Source organism: Eublepharis macularius, chromosome 10 (genome assembly GCF_028583425.1).
Source record: "Eublepharis macularius isolate TG4126 chromosome 10, MPM_Emac_v1.0, whole genome shotgun sequence".
In the NCBI taxonomy this organism is placed as follows: Eukaryota; Metazoa; Chordata; class Lepidosauria; order Squamata; family Eublepharidae; genus Eublepharis; species Eublepharis macularius.
This window is the reverse complement of record NC_072799.1, coordinates 87,656,924-87,671,023: the sequence shown is the minus strand read 5'-3', so window position 1 is coordinate 87,671,023 and position 14,100 is coordinate 87,656,924. Positions and strand designations below refer to the sequence as shown.

At 42.4% G+C, this 14,100-nt stretch overlaps 1 protein-coding gene across 1 annotated transcript in view; it reads right to left on the bottom strand.

The window, feature by feature from the left end:
- Nucleotides 1-2,195: 2,195 nt before the first annotated feature.
- The window catches only part of KDR (kinase insert domain receptor), a 70,653-nt gene continuing 58,748 nt past the window's right edge, over nucleotides 2,196-14,100 (bottom strand). Inside the window, exons 27-30 of the mRNA XM_054990298.1 lie at nucleotides 13,697-13,848; nucleotides 5,610-5,706; nucleotides 5,429-5,517; nucleotides 2,196-3,547 (exon numbers count right to left, since the gene is read on the bottom strand). Coding sequence (XP_054846273.1) covers nucleotides 3,352-3,547; nucleotides 5,429-5,517; nucleotides 5,610-5,706; nucleotides 13,697-13,848 — 534 coding nt within the window. The 3' untranslated portion in view covers nucleotides 2,196-3,351. The remainder of the gene's footprint in view (nucleotides 3,548-5,428; nucleotides 5,518-5,609; nucleotides 5,707-13,696; nucleotides 13,849-14,100) is intronic.

The window sequence follows — 14,100 nt, the reverse complement described above, 5'->3', positions numbered from 1 at the left end:
CTAGAGTCCCCTGCATCAGATGTATGACCTGGAGCCTTAAGTCTGCAGAATGATAGAAGCCTCATTCTGCTGCCAGTATCCACACAAAAGGATAGATGGGCACAACTCTGACGCCCCAAAAATGACATTTAGAAACCTGTGGCAGGACATCACTTCCTGCTGTGCAAATTGGAAGATACCATTCTTCAATCAGGGAACTTCAAAAGTATTTAATTAGAATATTTCTCCCCCACTTTGATCCTGAACACAAGACTCAAAGGTGGTTGCTTAGCAGCATTACATCTTTCTAAATCCATTCAAGTCAATGGGGTTATAAAGGTGTAACTGCTTAGGATCACACTGTTAGAAAGTTCAAAATTGCTAAGTTAGACTTTATCAATAGGTTTGATTGCACTGACCAGATGCTTAACAGATCTGTCACCTTTGTTCACTCCTACAGGTATAGAATGGTTTGCCTTGAGCAGTCTTTATTCGTTATCAGGGTCCAGCTGCTGAGCACAGCTACTGGGTATTTCTTTTATACTATGGAATGCTGCATAGAAATGTCACAAGCAATACCTCCTGCATTTCATAGCCTTTTGTACAGCTTTCCTGGCCCCTCTCTGCATATGTCTAATTCTGTAGCCAGAGGCTAGTGGTGGCTTGAGGCATTTTACTGGCACTCACACACCTGTGCTTCATGTCTGCAGCTGCTACCCAACAAGGCAAAGCAGGCACTCTACCATTCACCCATAGCAATGTTTGAAAGAGAGACCCCTGCCTCTAAATTTGCAGAGATCCTATGCCATGGAACCAGAACACATTGTGGCTCCCTGAAGAGAATGCAGCATGTCTCATTGCCTTCACAGCAGTAGTTACGCTGCAAGAGAAGTGATTGTGGGCAACCAGAAATTGCCATTCTGCACTGTGACTTTTCCCCTCTCCCTCTTTGTAAATCAGCTGGTACTGCAGGCAGGTACCATAGTGATATGTCTCCACTGGGGTGATTGGAGCAAATTCAGTGCAATCCTAAGACCACTTACCTTGGAGCAGGGCTTTTTTTCAGGGGGAACGCAGGGGAACGGAGTTCCAGAACCTCTTTAAAATGGTCACATGGCTGGTGGCCCTGCCCCCTCCCCTCTGTCTGGAGATCAGGGGGCGGGGCCACCAGCCATGTGACCATTTTCTCTGAAGGCAACCCACTGAGTTCCACCACCTCTTTTCCCAGGAAAAAAGCCCTACCTTGGAGTAAACATTAAATAGGATTCTTAGTAGATATACTCAGAAGTGTTCTCATGTCCAGTGGCGAAGAACACCTGAATGATCCCATACCTCTCATGACACAAGCCAATTCAAAGAAGGCACGGCCAGAGCGATGGATCACAGAGAGAAAGTGGGAGATTCACAGTAATTCAGTCATTTAAATTCTAAAAGAAAACTTTACTGGCAAAATAACAACAACATGAGATCTTTATTATTGATTGTGTTGTGTGTAACCCGAATAATAATAATTTGGTTGTAGTGGTTAAGAGCACGGGACTCTAATCTGGAGAGCAGGGTTTGATTCCCCACTCCTCCACTTGAAGCCAGCTGGGTGACTTTGGGCTAGTCAAGGCTTCTAGGAGCTCTTTCAGCCCCACCCACCTCACAGGGTGTTTGGTTGTGGGGATAATAACATATTTTGTAAACTGCTCTGAGTGGGTGTTAAGTCATCTTGAAGGGCAGTATATAAATCGAATGTTATTATTACTATAACTTCCGATTTATATACTTCCCTTCAGGACAACTTAATGCCCACTCAGAGCAGTTTACAAAGTATATTATTATTCCCACCCTGTGGACTGAGAGAGCTCTGAGACAGCTGTGACTGGCCCAAGGTCACCCAGCTGGCTTCAAGCAGAGGAGTGGGGAATCAAACCCAATTCTCCAGATTAGAGTCCTGCCACTCTTAACCAGTACAACAAACTGGCATGTCTTCAATTGTACTGCAGACAAAAATGTGCCTTGGTTTATAGACATTTGGACAACACCAGTTTATATACGTGTATTTCCCTTCAGTTTTTACAGCACTCAGCGAGAGAGCAGAAAACTAAAGAATCAGCCCTACAGCAACAAAGAATAATTTTTCAGGAAGGACACAACAGAAATGAAATGCACCTAGTACATTTGTCATAATATATAATATATATTTATTTTAATATATTACATTTCTTTCTACACAACCAGACTATAAATACTGTATTGCCATTTATTTAATAATTCATAGGTTCCCAGCACTTGAATATTATAGTACAAAAACATGAGTAACAAAACAAAAATACAAAAGTAACCTGAGTTAAAATTGCTCTACAGTTTTGTTTTTTTAAAAAATCTTGTAATATACATAATATGTTATTAGAACTCTGGACCTCCAAAACACACAAAGCAATTCCTATCATTCAAACATCACTTAAAACCTGAGCAACTAATTAAGTAATGTGCTACTGATCCACATGGATTTACTGAGTAAATTCTTTGCTTAATTGCATTCCAGATATTTTGGGATTTCTGTTTTCTTTCCCAGCAAGAAGCTTGCATGTCAACTGAAACAAAGAGCATGACCTGTAGTACACCTAAGGTAAAACTCCTAAATCATTTAGTGAATTGTTTATATTGACAAAGCCAAGATCATCTCAACACAAAATGTTCATCTAACGAGTCTCTTTAGATGTCCTCTTTCTGAAAGAACAGTCACTCTGTCTGTATTCTGCCAGTAGTCACCTATTCACCAGTACTGTTGCAGCAGTGTTCTCCTTGAGCCTACAGCGCCACTCTAAGAAGGTCTGCTTAGAATTCCACTCAGGACTGTTCAGTAGATCATACATCCAGCAAAGTGTTCTTAGGATCGCACTATGAAGTTTAGAAGGTGAGCCACCTATGTACTGATACTGACTTCTTGAAGATCGATTCCCAGGGAGAGCATATGTAAAGTTAGAAGTTCATTTGTTGTCAAAACAGAAGATACAAAGGATTGTGGCTGAACATTAAATCCCCATACATGCAATTGTACAGGTGTGAGGTGTTAATGTATCAATTCATTTATATTTCAGTGTTTATAATTCAAAATAATGATTGAAACAATTTAAACAGATAAACTCGTGGAAAAACAGGTGACATTAAGAGATCTTTTTAAGCTTGAACAATTACTTTGGTTCCAGTTGTCCATGGAGCACTTGGTGTCCTTCATATCAAGGAAAATGTAGAGAAACACATACTTTTTCTAATCTGTGACTGTAGATGTTGTGAGCATCGAATACCACTGGTTTAAGAAAAAGGCCATGTTCAGTGTGAAGTTCTGTTGTTGTTTATTTAAGAGGGTTGCTTCCCCCTTTCTTAAACAGGAGATACCTCAGGGCCATATACACAGTAAGTCTGAGTAGCATCTTCTCTTATAGGTAAGAGTTCCATTTCTTCACCAGAGTAAACTGTCATGTCCATATCATCTGAATGATATCCTGACTGGTAGCCACTGGTAGGGTTTGAAGCTTCAGACATAACAGATTCGTTACTTTTACTGGAGACCAATCCACTGCAAAAATAAAAAAAGATTATTACCAACTTTGCATTTGATCTGAACATTTACTCCCATTTCTCTTTAGATCAACATAGAAATATAGAGTGTGATCCTAAGCAGAGTTACAGTGAAGGCCACTGGAGTTGGTGGGCTTAGAAGAGTATAACGGCTTAGAATCACAATGATCGTCACTAGAGGTGGACATGAACTGAAATACAAACCAAAGTTTGTTACAAACCAGGCCGGGGGTTTTTTTGGTTTGCAAACCAGCAGTTCATCGGAAGGCATTTCTGATGAACCGCGATGAACCGCAATGATTTTTAGGTTTGGTTCGTTTTTCAGTTTTTTTACTGCAGACAGCCTGGCGCCAATCAAGCAGTTTCCTAGGCAAGGGGGGGGATGGGCTTTCTGCAGACCTTCTGCAGCTCCGGAAGTGATGTATTCACAAACCAAATGAACCAGTTCACGAACTGGGCAATTGCATGCTGGTTCATGGTTCATGAAGTACAACGAACCACGAACCACAATGAACTGCCATTTTCACAGTTTGTGCGCATCTCTAATCGTCACCCTTGGGATGATCAGGAACACTCAATTTTATCTTAGAATTTATATGCTTGGTGGTTAATGAATACTATCAGGTTTTCTTCAGACACTGATGTGGTCTATGGAAATAAATAAATAAATAAACAGCAAAAGATATTTCAGAAGAACCCAGGAAGTATCACCTTTGGGCCTTCAGGGAGTGTCCATCAAAAATAGCTGCCTCCTGTATAGGAGGTGCTTGGCTTGGGACCTCTCAATCTTTTGTCAACATCCCTTATTGGAAGCGATTTTGTGGTGGTTCTCACTACCCTTTCTCAACATTCCAAAAGTGCCCACAGGTTCAGCAAAGTTGCGGACCCCTGAAATAAAATAATGTCTGATGTGAGGGCCCCATGGCTTGAGTTGTACGCATGCAGTCCTGATTCATGTGATCTTCCTCCCCTAAAAAGGAGGAGAATTGTGCAAAAATAGAGAACTATCACTGTAGGAGAAGGGTACCTGACTATTTTGAGCCTGTGGGCACCATAGAGTGGTGGGCACAGTTACAAAATGGCTGCCACAGGAGGTGAATCCAAGCACAAAATGGCTGCCACAAGAGGTGGAGCCAACCACAAAAAGATCAAGGAGTGAGGTTATGCATAACTCTAATAGTAATTCTTCCACATTTCATGCAGAAGTTCTACTTAACAGGATGCCTTTTAAAATGAACATATTTAAAAATATTTTCTTATACATACACAGCGTATCTTCAGTTACACAGGGAAGATCCTTGGGTTGTGAGGGCAGCTGCTGCCAAAGCAATTTTTCTAAAAAAATCTGCTTAGCCAATCATATCTCCAATTACAAATCAGAATGCCTACTGGGCGAAAGTCCCCCTGGCTCTGCATACTTTCTAAAAACCCTTGGACACCAGGGAAGGTGTTGGCGGGTGCTATGGTACCCAAAGGCACCATATTGGGGGACTTAGCGTATGATGCAGTAGAGATATTTCCATATAAGGTCCAGCTTTCCTCTTCCCTTCTACCTGTTGGCAAAATTGCAAAGCTGTCCTTTTTTGCAGAACATATCCTTGAGAGTTTGGAGAACAAACTGCTCTTTCTTTGCTAGGGTTATATGATATTAGTTATATTGTGACGGATTCTTGGTCTTTGGAGCTTGATTTTTATCATTAATATTTGTGAATTTATTGTAATTTTTATCCTACCTTTTAGAGTTAGCTGTTTCAGACAAATTTGGAGAGATGAGATGCATTTTAAATAAATACATATTTAAAATAATAAGCTTTAGTTATCGTAGTGGCAGATGGCTAAAACATTTGGACTGGACATTATTTTTGGTTATCCAGCTTACCTAAAGGGCAACATCAACTGTTTAGCCTTCTCTTCTAAGGTCTTGAGCTCTTCTGATGCAAGAATCATCCCGCTGTCTGTCTGATTGTCCTTTAAAAGCCCCAAAAGAGATGTCCATAATTGATCAATGGGATGAGATCAAAACATGAGAAGAGAAAAAACAGCTAAAGCAAGTATCTTACCTCTTGAACCACTTTTACCATTGGTTCTACAGGCACATCTTCAAAGGTTTTTACACTCACAGGGCGACTCTTTCTTTTGCTTCCTTTGCGGTACTCACTGAAAAACAAAAACATTGGAGTGATGAAGAAGGCAGGCATTCAACTACTGTAGACATTCATTATCATAATAGAGGGCTGCAAAATTTTATGACCCATACGTCCAAATGCTGCATACTAGCCATCCATAGAACCAATGTTCAATAAACTTTGTTTTGCTGCCCACCTTGGACATAAAAAGAATAAAGGAATTGTTAAGAACTTAGCAGGTTACCACTCAAGACTAGTTGTCTGGGATGAGCTTCAAAAGAGGCTTCTGTTTCATAGGGCAACTTTCAGCAAGAAAATGTTATACCTCACAACTGGCCAGACATTTCCCCTTCCATAAGGATAAAATCGTGCCTTTGGTAACCCACTTGTCAGAATCATTTCATAATATAAACCCATGGCTTTTCATATTTTGCTAATATATCTTGAACAACAGCATGCAGGTTCCTGGCTTGAGCTTATGGAAAGCAATTTTCAGTACAATCCTAAACATAAAGTCTCTCTACACGAGACATCTGGCACGTGAAGAACACGTGTTGGGAGATGCAATGTTAGCTGGGAAGGGTAGTTTAAAAAGACAGAGCCAGCATCAGGGCAAAAGCTTTGCTTTACACTGGAGCCCATTATAACCTCTCCAGGTCCAAGCCTGGCTCTGGAAGACAGCTCCAGCCCATTTCCATTCCCCATTGCCTTCTGGTTGTGACTTCACACAGTTTTGGTTTGGAGAGGTGAAACTGACAAACTCTCTGAACAGCGATCTACGCTGGCTCTGTCTTTTTAAACTATGCTTCCCGTCTAACATTGTGTCTCCCTACACTTGACCAACATGCACCAAGGCGTCTCATGTAGAGAGACTCATAGGCACATCCTTTTAAGCCCAAGAACTTTTGTCAGATGGGTTAACCTGTCTGGTCTAGAAGGCAGAAGTCACATAGTTGCAGTTTAATGTCTGACAGAAGTTAGTCCGTCAGTTATAGAAGGTAGGGAAGTTACATAGTTACAGTTTAGTTTTCTAGCGTTGAAAGGCTGTCAAAGCCAAGAGTTCCGTTCCATAGGGAAAGGGGGAGGGGCAAGGAGTATGTAGTCAGCACTGTCACAGTCAAACGGTCATTCTCGGCAACTGCCTTATGTTCGTTGGTTGTACTGTGATTCCTGAATTTTAAAAAATCCATTTACTGAATCTGTCTCTGCCTGATCTGTGCGGATATTTTTGGGAAGATCCACGGAACAGAAACTGACAACTTTCAATGGATTTAGCATAACTGCTTGGAATTGCATTGTTGTTGGATAACTTTTTAAAATTATTTTACATCAAACATAAAATTCATAAACTATAATCTTTCATAATAAAAATCATACATTATAGAACTAACTTAAATTTACTTTTTAATATTTCACTCCTACTTAAATATCTTTATCTTTCCCATCTATCTTCAGATCTGATAATATGCATTACCCAAGTCTGCCTTTCTGTCATTCTGTTTTAATTTAATTTTAATCTTCATTTTCAGCAATATAATCATAAAAAACTTTCAATTTTTCTTGAAATTCTGAAATTGGTCAAATGGGTATCAAAGATGTTAATTTTGCCACGGTCACATATGCATTCAAGTTTACTCTTCCATTTGTTCAAAACTGGACATTTCACAGCCTTCCATTTTGCTTAGAATATTACTCTTGCCGCCGTCACCATATACTTAAATAATTCATTGTGCATTTTTGTAATATTGCTTGATAAGATATTTAATAGCATAATTTTTGGATCCATCGCAAACTTAGTATTGTTGGATAACTTGTTTACCTCAAGCATGATCTAAAGTAAAAGAAAAGAGTATTTATATGAAACTATCCTTAGTTCTTTGGAAAATATTTGTCCCTAAATGAGTCCAAGATTATTACAAAGAGCTGATTATTACAAAAAAAAAAAAAAAACCAACCACCACCAAAAACCTGAAATCAGCTAGTTGTTTTCTGAACTAAGCAATGTTTTCCATTTTTATTTTGTTTTGCAAACTGTTTTTAAAGTATGACAAACAAAGAAGCCTGCAGTACACTCATTGTTCTTTTCCTTTGGACTGTGCTTCTGAGACCCCTAACTGAACTGGAGACAGCCGCAGCCGCAGCCGCAGCCCTCCTTCCTCCCGTTAAACAGTTGGAGTTGGCCCTGTATGTTCCACAACTCCCCATTCCCCAAAGGCTGTTCTCCAAAGCAAATCATCTGAGGTTGGAAGAGTTTCAAGTTCTCCGACAATCAACACACCATATGTTCATCATAGAGGACCCCAAAGCCAAGAGTTGTCACCCAAGTGGAAAATGAGTTACGTTGTGGCAATTACCATCTCAAACTGAGCTGCCTTGTACAAGTTCTGTAGAAAGACTAGCTGTGGCCTGTGACAAAGACCCCTTCTCTGATAGGTAAACCAGAATCCCTGTCATCAATAGGCTGCACATTTGAACAAAAGCCATAGCATGATGCCAGAAGACGGTTTTGGCTTTCAGGGGGGGAAATGAATGCATCCCCCCCAAAGCGATGAAATTTTACACATCTTTCTTTAAGACTGTGGTTACCAAGGGACAAGGAGATTTGAGGAGGTTTTGAAATACATTATTAAGTCCTGCAGCTGCTTCCTCTTTGTTTTTTGTCAGGATTAAAAAAAAAACCTCTGATCCCTCAAAAAAGAGATACAGTAGAGGCTCCCACCCTCGTTAATGCAGAATAACAGGAAAGAGTAACTTGGAGAGCAAGCTGTAGGGAAATCTAGAAATGGAGAACCAGGACAAATGTCTTTGAAGTGCTCCTACAAGTGTCCTACTGTCCTCTTACCTGTGCTTCTAGGGGTTTAAAGTGCCTTCATTGTGTCTCTAATACTTTCGAATCCAACTAGGTTTTTGTTTTCCCAAGAACACCAAAGTGAACCTCACTCCTAGATATCACTAAAACCTGCAGGAACATTCTCTCCAACTGTACTGGACTTCCATTCCTGCCTAGCAATTTGGCCCTCAGTAAAAGGGCTATTTGAAAGCCTTATTCCTCCAGCACTCAAAGGCCGTTTTCACACGTCTTACTGGCGGCCACGCAAAATTGCGCAAAACTCCCGGAACAACGGCATCTTCCTGGTGCGATTTCCTGTCATGACTCCAGTTTGTGGCGAATCGCGCCACAAACATTCAGAGTCATGGCTGCCAAGTAACCATCCTCAAGGGCTGAGGACAACTGACAGAGGGTTTTTTGAATGTGTGAATGGGAGGCTCTAGCTGGATCAAAGATAGAAAAGACTGAGAAATTCTGAAAAAGGCAAGACCTTCCTTAAAATTGGGAAGCGTAAATGGGAGTATCTACCACAATATGGATAAGGAGATTTACAATGAAATCCTGGGATTAAGCTCCATTGAATAACAGGGGACTTACTTCCAAATAGGATTGCTCCCTTAGCTTCCCTGGGTTAAGATTTTGTGATCCACTTTATGTGCACAGGATTTTGGAGGATCAAATCAAAAACTCTCCTAACATCACGTTTGGAACGAACCTGGAGAACTTCATCAGGAGAGCTTTAAACTGATGCCGCAAGGGGCAGGGGACGATCGACATGGCGACTTCAATGATGAAGTGAACACAGTGGGGACCCACCTGGGTAGGACAGGTCAAACAAAGGTACAAGGCTACAAGTGTCTATATACCAATGCCCAAAGTATGGGCAATAAGAAAGAAGAGCTTGAGCTTCTATTGCAAATAGAGGGCTATGATATAGTAGGAATTACTGAGACTTGGTGGGATGATTCCCATGACTGGAATGTGCTAGTGGATGGGTACGAGTCATTCAAGAAAAACCAGAAGTCTAGAAGAGGAGGTGGAGTGGCGTTGTATGTGAGGAGAGGGCTTGATTGTCAAGAAGTTATGGAGAATGGGGCGGACAGCCCGGTGGAAAGTATATGGGTAGAAATAAGGGGAGGAAGGACAAAAGGTATTATTGTTGGAGTCTGCTACAGACCACCTGACCAGCGAGAAGAAATGAATGCTGCCCTCTTTGAACAGATTGGCAGAGTATCCAGACATCAGAACCTTGTAATTATGGGTGACTTCAACTTCCCCGATGTGTGCTGGGAGACAGGCTCAGCAAAGCGTCATGAATCACGCAATTTCCTGACCTGCCTGGCCGATAACTTCCTTTTTCAAAAGGTGGAGGAAGCTACAAGGGGTTCGGCCATACTAGACTTGATATTAACCAACAGGGAAGAATTGGTAGATGAGATGAAGGTGGTGGGGACCTTAGGGGGAAGTGACCATGTCCTTATTGAATTTCAGTTGCTGTGGGGAGCCAAGGAAGTTCATAGCCAGACTCGTAGGTTAGATTTTCGTAGGGCCAACTTCGATGAACTCAGAGGCTTGATGAGAGTCATTCCGTGGGGGAGTGTGCTGGAAGGGAAAGGAGCGAGTGAAGGGTGGCCCCTTCTCAAACATGAGCTTTTGCAAGCTCAAGCCCTCACTATCCCAGCAAGACGGAAACATGGTAAGGGCTCCAAGAAACCGATGTGGATGTACAGAGAGCTCCAGAATAAGCTAAGGGAGAAAAAGGAAATGTTCAGGAAATGGAGAGAAGGACAGACCTCGAAAGAGGAGTATATGAGGGTTACTAGGTACTGCAGATCAGCCATCAGAGAGGCCAAAGCTCAGTACGAGATGGGTCTGGCCAGGAGGGTTCGCTACAATAAGAAAAACTTCTACAGATATGTGAGAAGCAAACGCAAGGTAAAAGAGGCAATTGGACCGCTGTTGGGAGTAGATGGAGAAACTCTGATGCAGGACAGAGAAAAAGCAGACAGGCTTAATGACCTTTTTGCCTCTGTTTTCTCCCTGAAGAACTCAGGCACATCTAGAGATAGTAGAAAATGTGGCAGGACACCTGAGTGGCTAATTGACATTGACAGAGAGGCTGTGGAGAGGCATCTGGCTGCACTGGATGAATACAAATCCCCTGGGCCGGATGGGGTGCACCCAAGAGTGCTGAAAGAACTTTCCAGAGAACTTGCAGAACCCCTGTCCATCATCTTCAAGGCCTCCTGGAGATGTGCCACAAGATTGGAGAAGAGCGAATATTATCCCAATCTTTAAGAAAAGGAGGAAGGATGACCTGGGAAACTACAGGCCGGTCAGTCTGACTTCTGTTGCTGGGAAGATATTAGAACAGATTTTAAAGGGATCAATCTGTAAGCATCTGAAGGACCACTCAGTGATCTGGGGAAGTCAGCATGGTTTTGTTCCTAACAGATCTTGCCAGACCAACCTGGTTTCCTTCTTTGATCGAGTGACCAGCTTACTGGATCGGGGGAACTCTGTTGACAGGATTTATCTGGATTTCAGTAAAGCTTTTGATAAGGTCCCCCATGACATTCTGATGGGCAAACTGGAAGACTGTGGAGTAGACTATAGGACAGTTCGGTGGATAGGGAACTGGTTGGAGGACTGCACTCAAAGAGTGGTGGTCAATGGCGTTTCATCAGATTGGAGGGAGGTGTCCAGTGGGGTGTCGCAGGGCTCGGTTTTGGGCCCGGTACTTTTCAATATTTTTATCAATGATCTGGATGAAGGAGTGGAAGGGCTGCTCATTAAATTTGCTGATGATACCAAAATGGGAGCGGTAGCAAACACCCAAGAAGATAGAATTAAAATTCAATAAGACCTGAATACTCTGGAGAAGTGGGCAGCTGTGAATAGGATGCAATTCAACAAAGACAAGTGCACAGTATTACATCTGGGCCACAAAAATGGGAAGCACAAATACTGGATGGGGGATACACTTCTGGGCAGTAGTATATGTGAAAGGGATCTTGGGTTAAGAGTGGACTGTAAACTGAATATGAGCAGTCAGTGTGATGCGGTGGCAAAAAAGGCCAATTCAGGGCCAAGCTACACATGACGAATGACACTTGAACGGCAAGTGGATTGAGTGGAGGGCAAGTGAACAGGGAGAAATACACTTGCTGTTCAAGTGTCATTCGTCATGTGTAGCTTGGCCCTCAGTCCTGGGTTGTATCAAAGGGGCCATAGCATCGAAATCGCAGGAGGTCATAGCCCCTCTCTATACTGCCTTGGTCAGGCCACACCTGGAGTATTGTGTGCAGTTCTGGAGGCCTCACTTCAAAAAGGATGTGGACAAAATCGAGAGGGTGCAGAGGAGAGCGACAAGAATGATCAGGGGTCTGGAGACTGAGCCCTACGAGGAAAGGCTGAGGGCCTTGGGAATGTTTAGTTTGGAGAAGAGGAGGTTGAGGGGGGACATGATTGCTCTCTTTAAATATTTGAAAGGCTGTCATTTGGAGGAGGGCAAAGAGCTGTTCCAGTTGGCAGCACAGGGTAGGACGCGAAGCAATGGGCTAAAACTACATGCACAAAGGTACCGGCTGGATATTAGGAAAAACTTTTTCACGGTCAGAGTAGTTCAAAAGTGGAATCAGCTGCCTAGGGAGGTGGTTAGCTCCCCTTCACTGGCAGTTTTCAAGAAGAGGCTGGATGAATACTTGTCAGAGATGCTTTAGGCTGATCCTGCACTGGGCAGGGGGTTGGACTAAATGGTCTGTATAGCCCCTTCCAACTCTATGATTCTATGATCAGTTTTTAAATCTGGTTTATTATAGCATAATAGTAAATATTGTGTATGTAAAGTGTCATTAAGCTGCAGCCAAATTATGGTGACCAGAGATGGTTTTTCAAAGTAAGAGGTGAACAGAGGCGTCTTGCCGTTGCCTGTCTCCACATAACCACCCTGGAGTTCCTTGGTGGTTTCCCATCCAACTACTAACCAGGGCTGACCCTGCTTAGCTTCTGGGATCAGATAAGACTGAGCTAGCTTGGGGCATCCAAGTCGGGACAACAGTAAACATTACTAACTGACGTATGCAGTTTGGCCTCTCCTAATGCATTTCTTGAGTACAAACATAAGTATCCTGGGAACTACAGGTTTGTATGGATGGTGATCCTTTGTTTAGGATATTTAGTTCTCCTAGCTGCTACTCCTTACGGATGAGAACTATTAAAGTTCAGTTTATAGTATGGACACTCGGTTTTTATTTATGCTACAATATAATATGGACAATCAGAATCCTGTAAAGAAAATTTTTTGAATGAATGATTCTTCCCTCTGATTGCAGAATATTTAGAAGATGCTCAGATTACTTCAGCTTTACAGATATTATGATTTTTCACTAATAAGGTTACCACTTTTTATGGAAAGAGGCACTTTGATTCATGGTTGCTTAATAGGCAGATAGAGATGTAGCTACGGGAACTGTCTGTTGATTTCTGCCTGTAGCTGTAGCTAGAGTCTCAGGGCCAAACCAGACGTGCAGGGTTTTAAGGAGTTGGGTCTGGGCCCCTCCCTCCCCCCTCAAGGCATTTCCCCCTGTCAAAATAGCGGGTGGGGGGGGGAAGGTTTTTCCTGTTTTTTCTGCTCCATGTGGAGTATTCTGTGCACATGGAGCAGTAAAAACAGGGGGGGGGGATGCTCCTCCCATGCTATTGTGATATGGGGAAGTGGATTTGGGGGGGGGAGAGGAGCCCCTCCTTTCCCTGCAGAGGCATTTGGAGGCCATTTGGGCTCTCTTTTATTTTTTAACAGCCATTTACTTTTTAATTGCCGTGTGGCTGCAGAAACTTGAGCTGAGTCTGGAGAGTCCAGACCTAACTCTTTAAGAACCTGCATGTCTCACTTGGCCCTCAGTATATCAACTTCGTGAACTGGCTTGGATATCAATACTGCTAAAAATGCAAGCTGTAAAATACAAAATACACTAAATGGTCAAATAAATCAGCAAATTCTCATTGGCTTCAGAGAGACTTTTTCCTAGTATGTAGGACTGCATCCTCAAATATGGAGCTGTATGGCTGAAGTCCAATTCTTTACTTGGTGAATGCAGTGAGATATAAATAATGAGCACACACGTTCTAGAAAATAATTCCACCCTTCCCCACGGAATGCTCCCCACAGAATGCTCATTGTGTTGCAAACCTCATTCCTGAGGTGTCGTCACCGTGGAACGGGGGATCACACACTTCCTCTTCCTCCGGGCAGGAAACAGGTGAGGTGGGCAGCGAGAGTCCAGAATCCTCTTCAATGTTCAGCAATGCAGACTGAGGAAGGACAATATAGTCTTTACCATCCTGTAAAATACAGCCAAAAATAGCGTTGCATTTCCAGGGTTTATGAGTAGGGACAGATGATATTTTTTCAAATAAGTGAGATAGGTATGAAAAAGGGACTGTGGCTCATGGTGTGTTTCCTCATCCTGTGGCCTGTTCTGGTAACAGGGCTTGAAGGATTTTGTATTGTTCCAAACTGAAGGTAATAGTGGGACAGAGGAAATATGTGAGCACACCATGGGAAGTGAACATCTCTGAACATTTTTAGGCTGG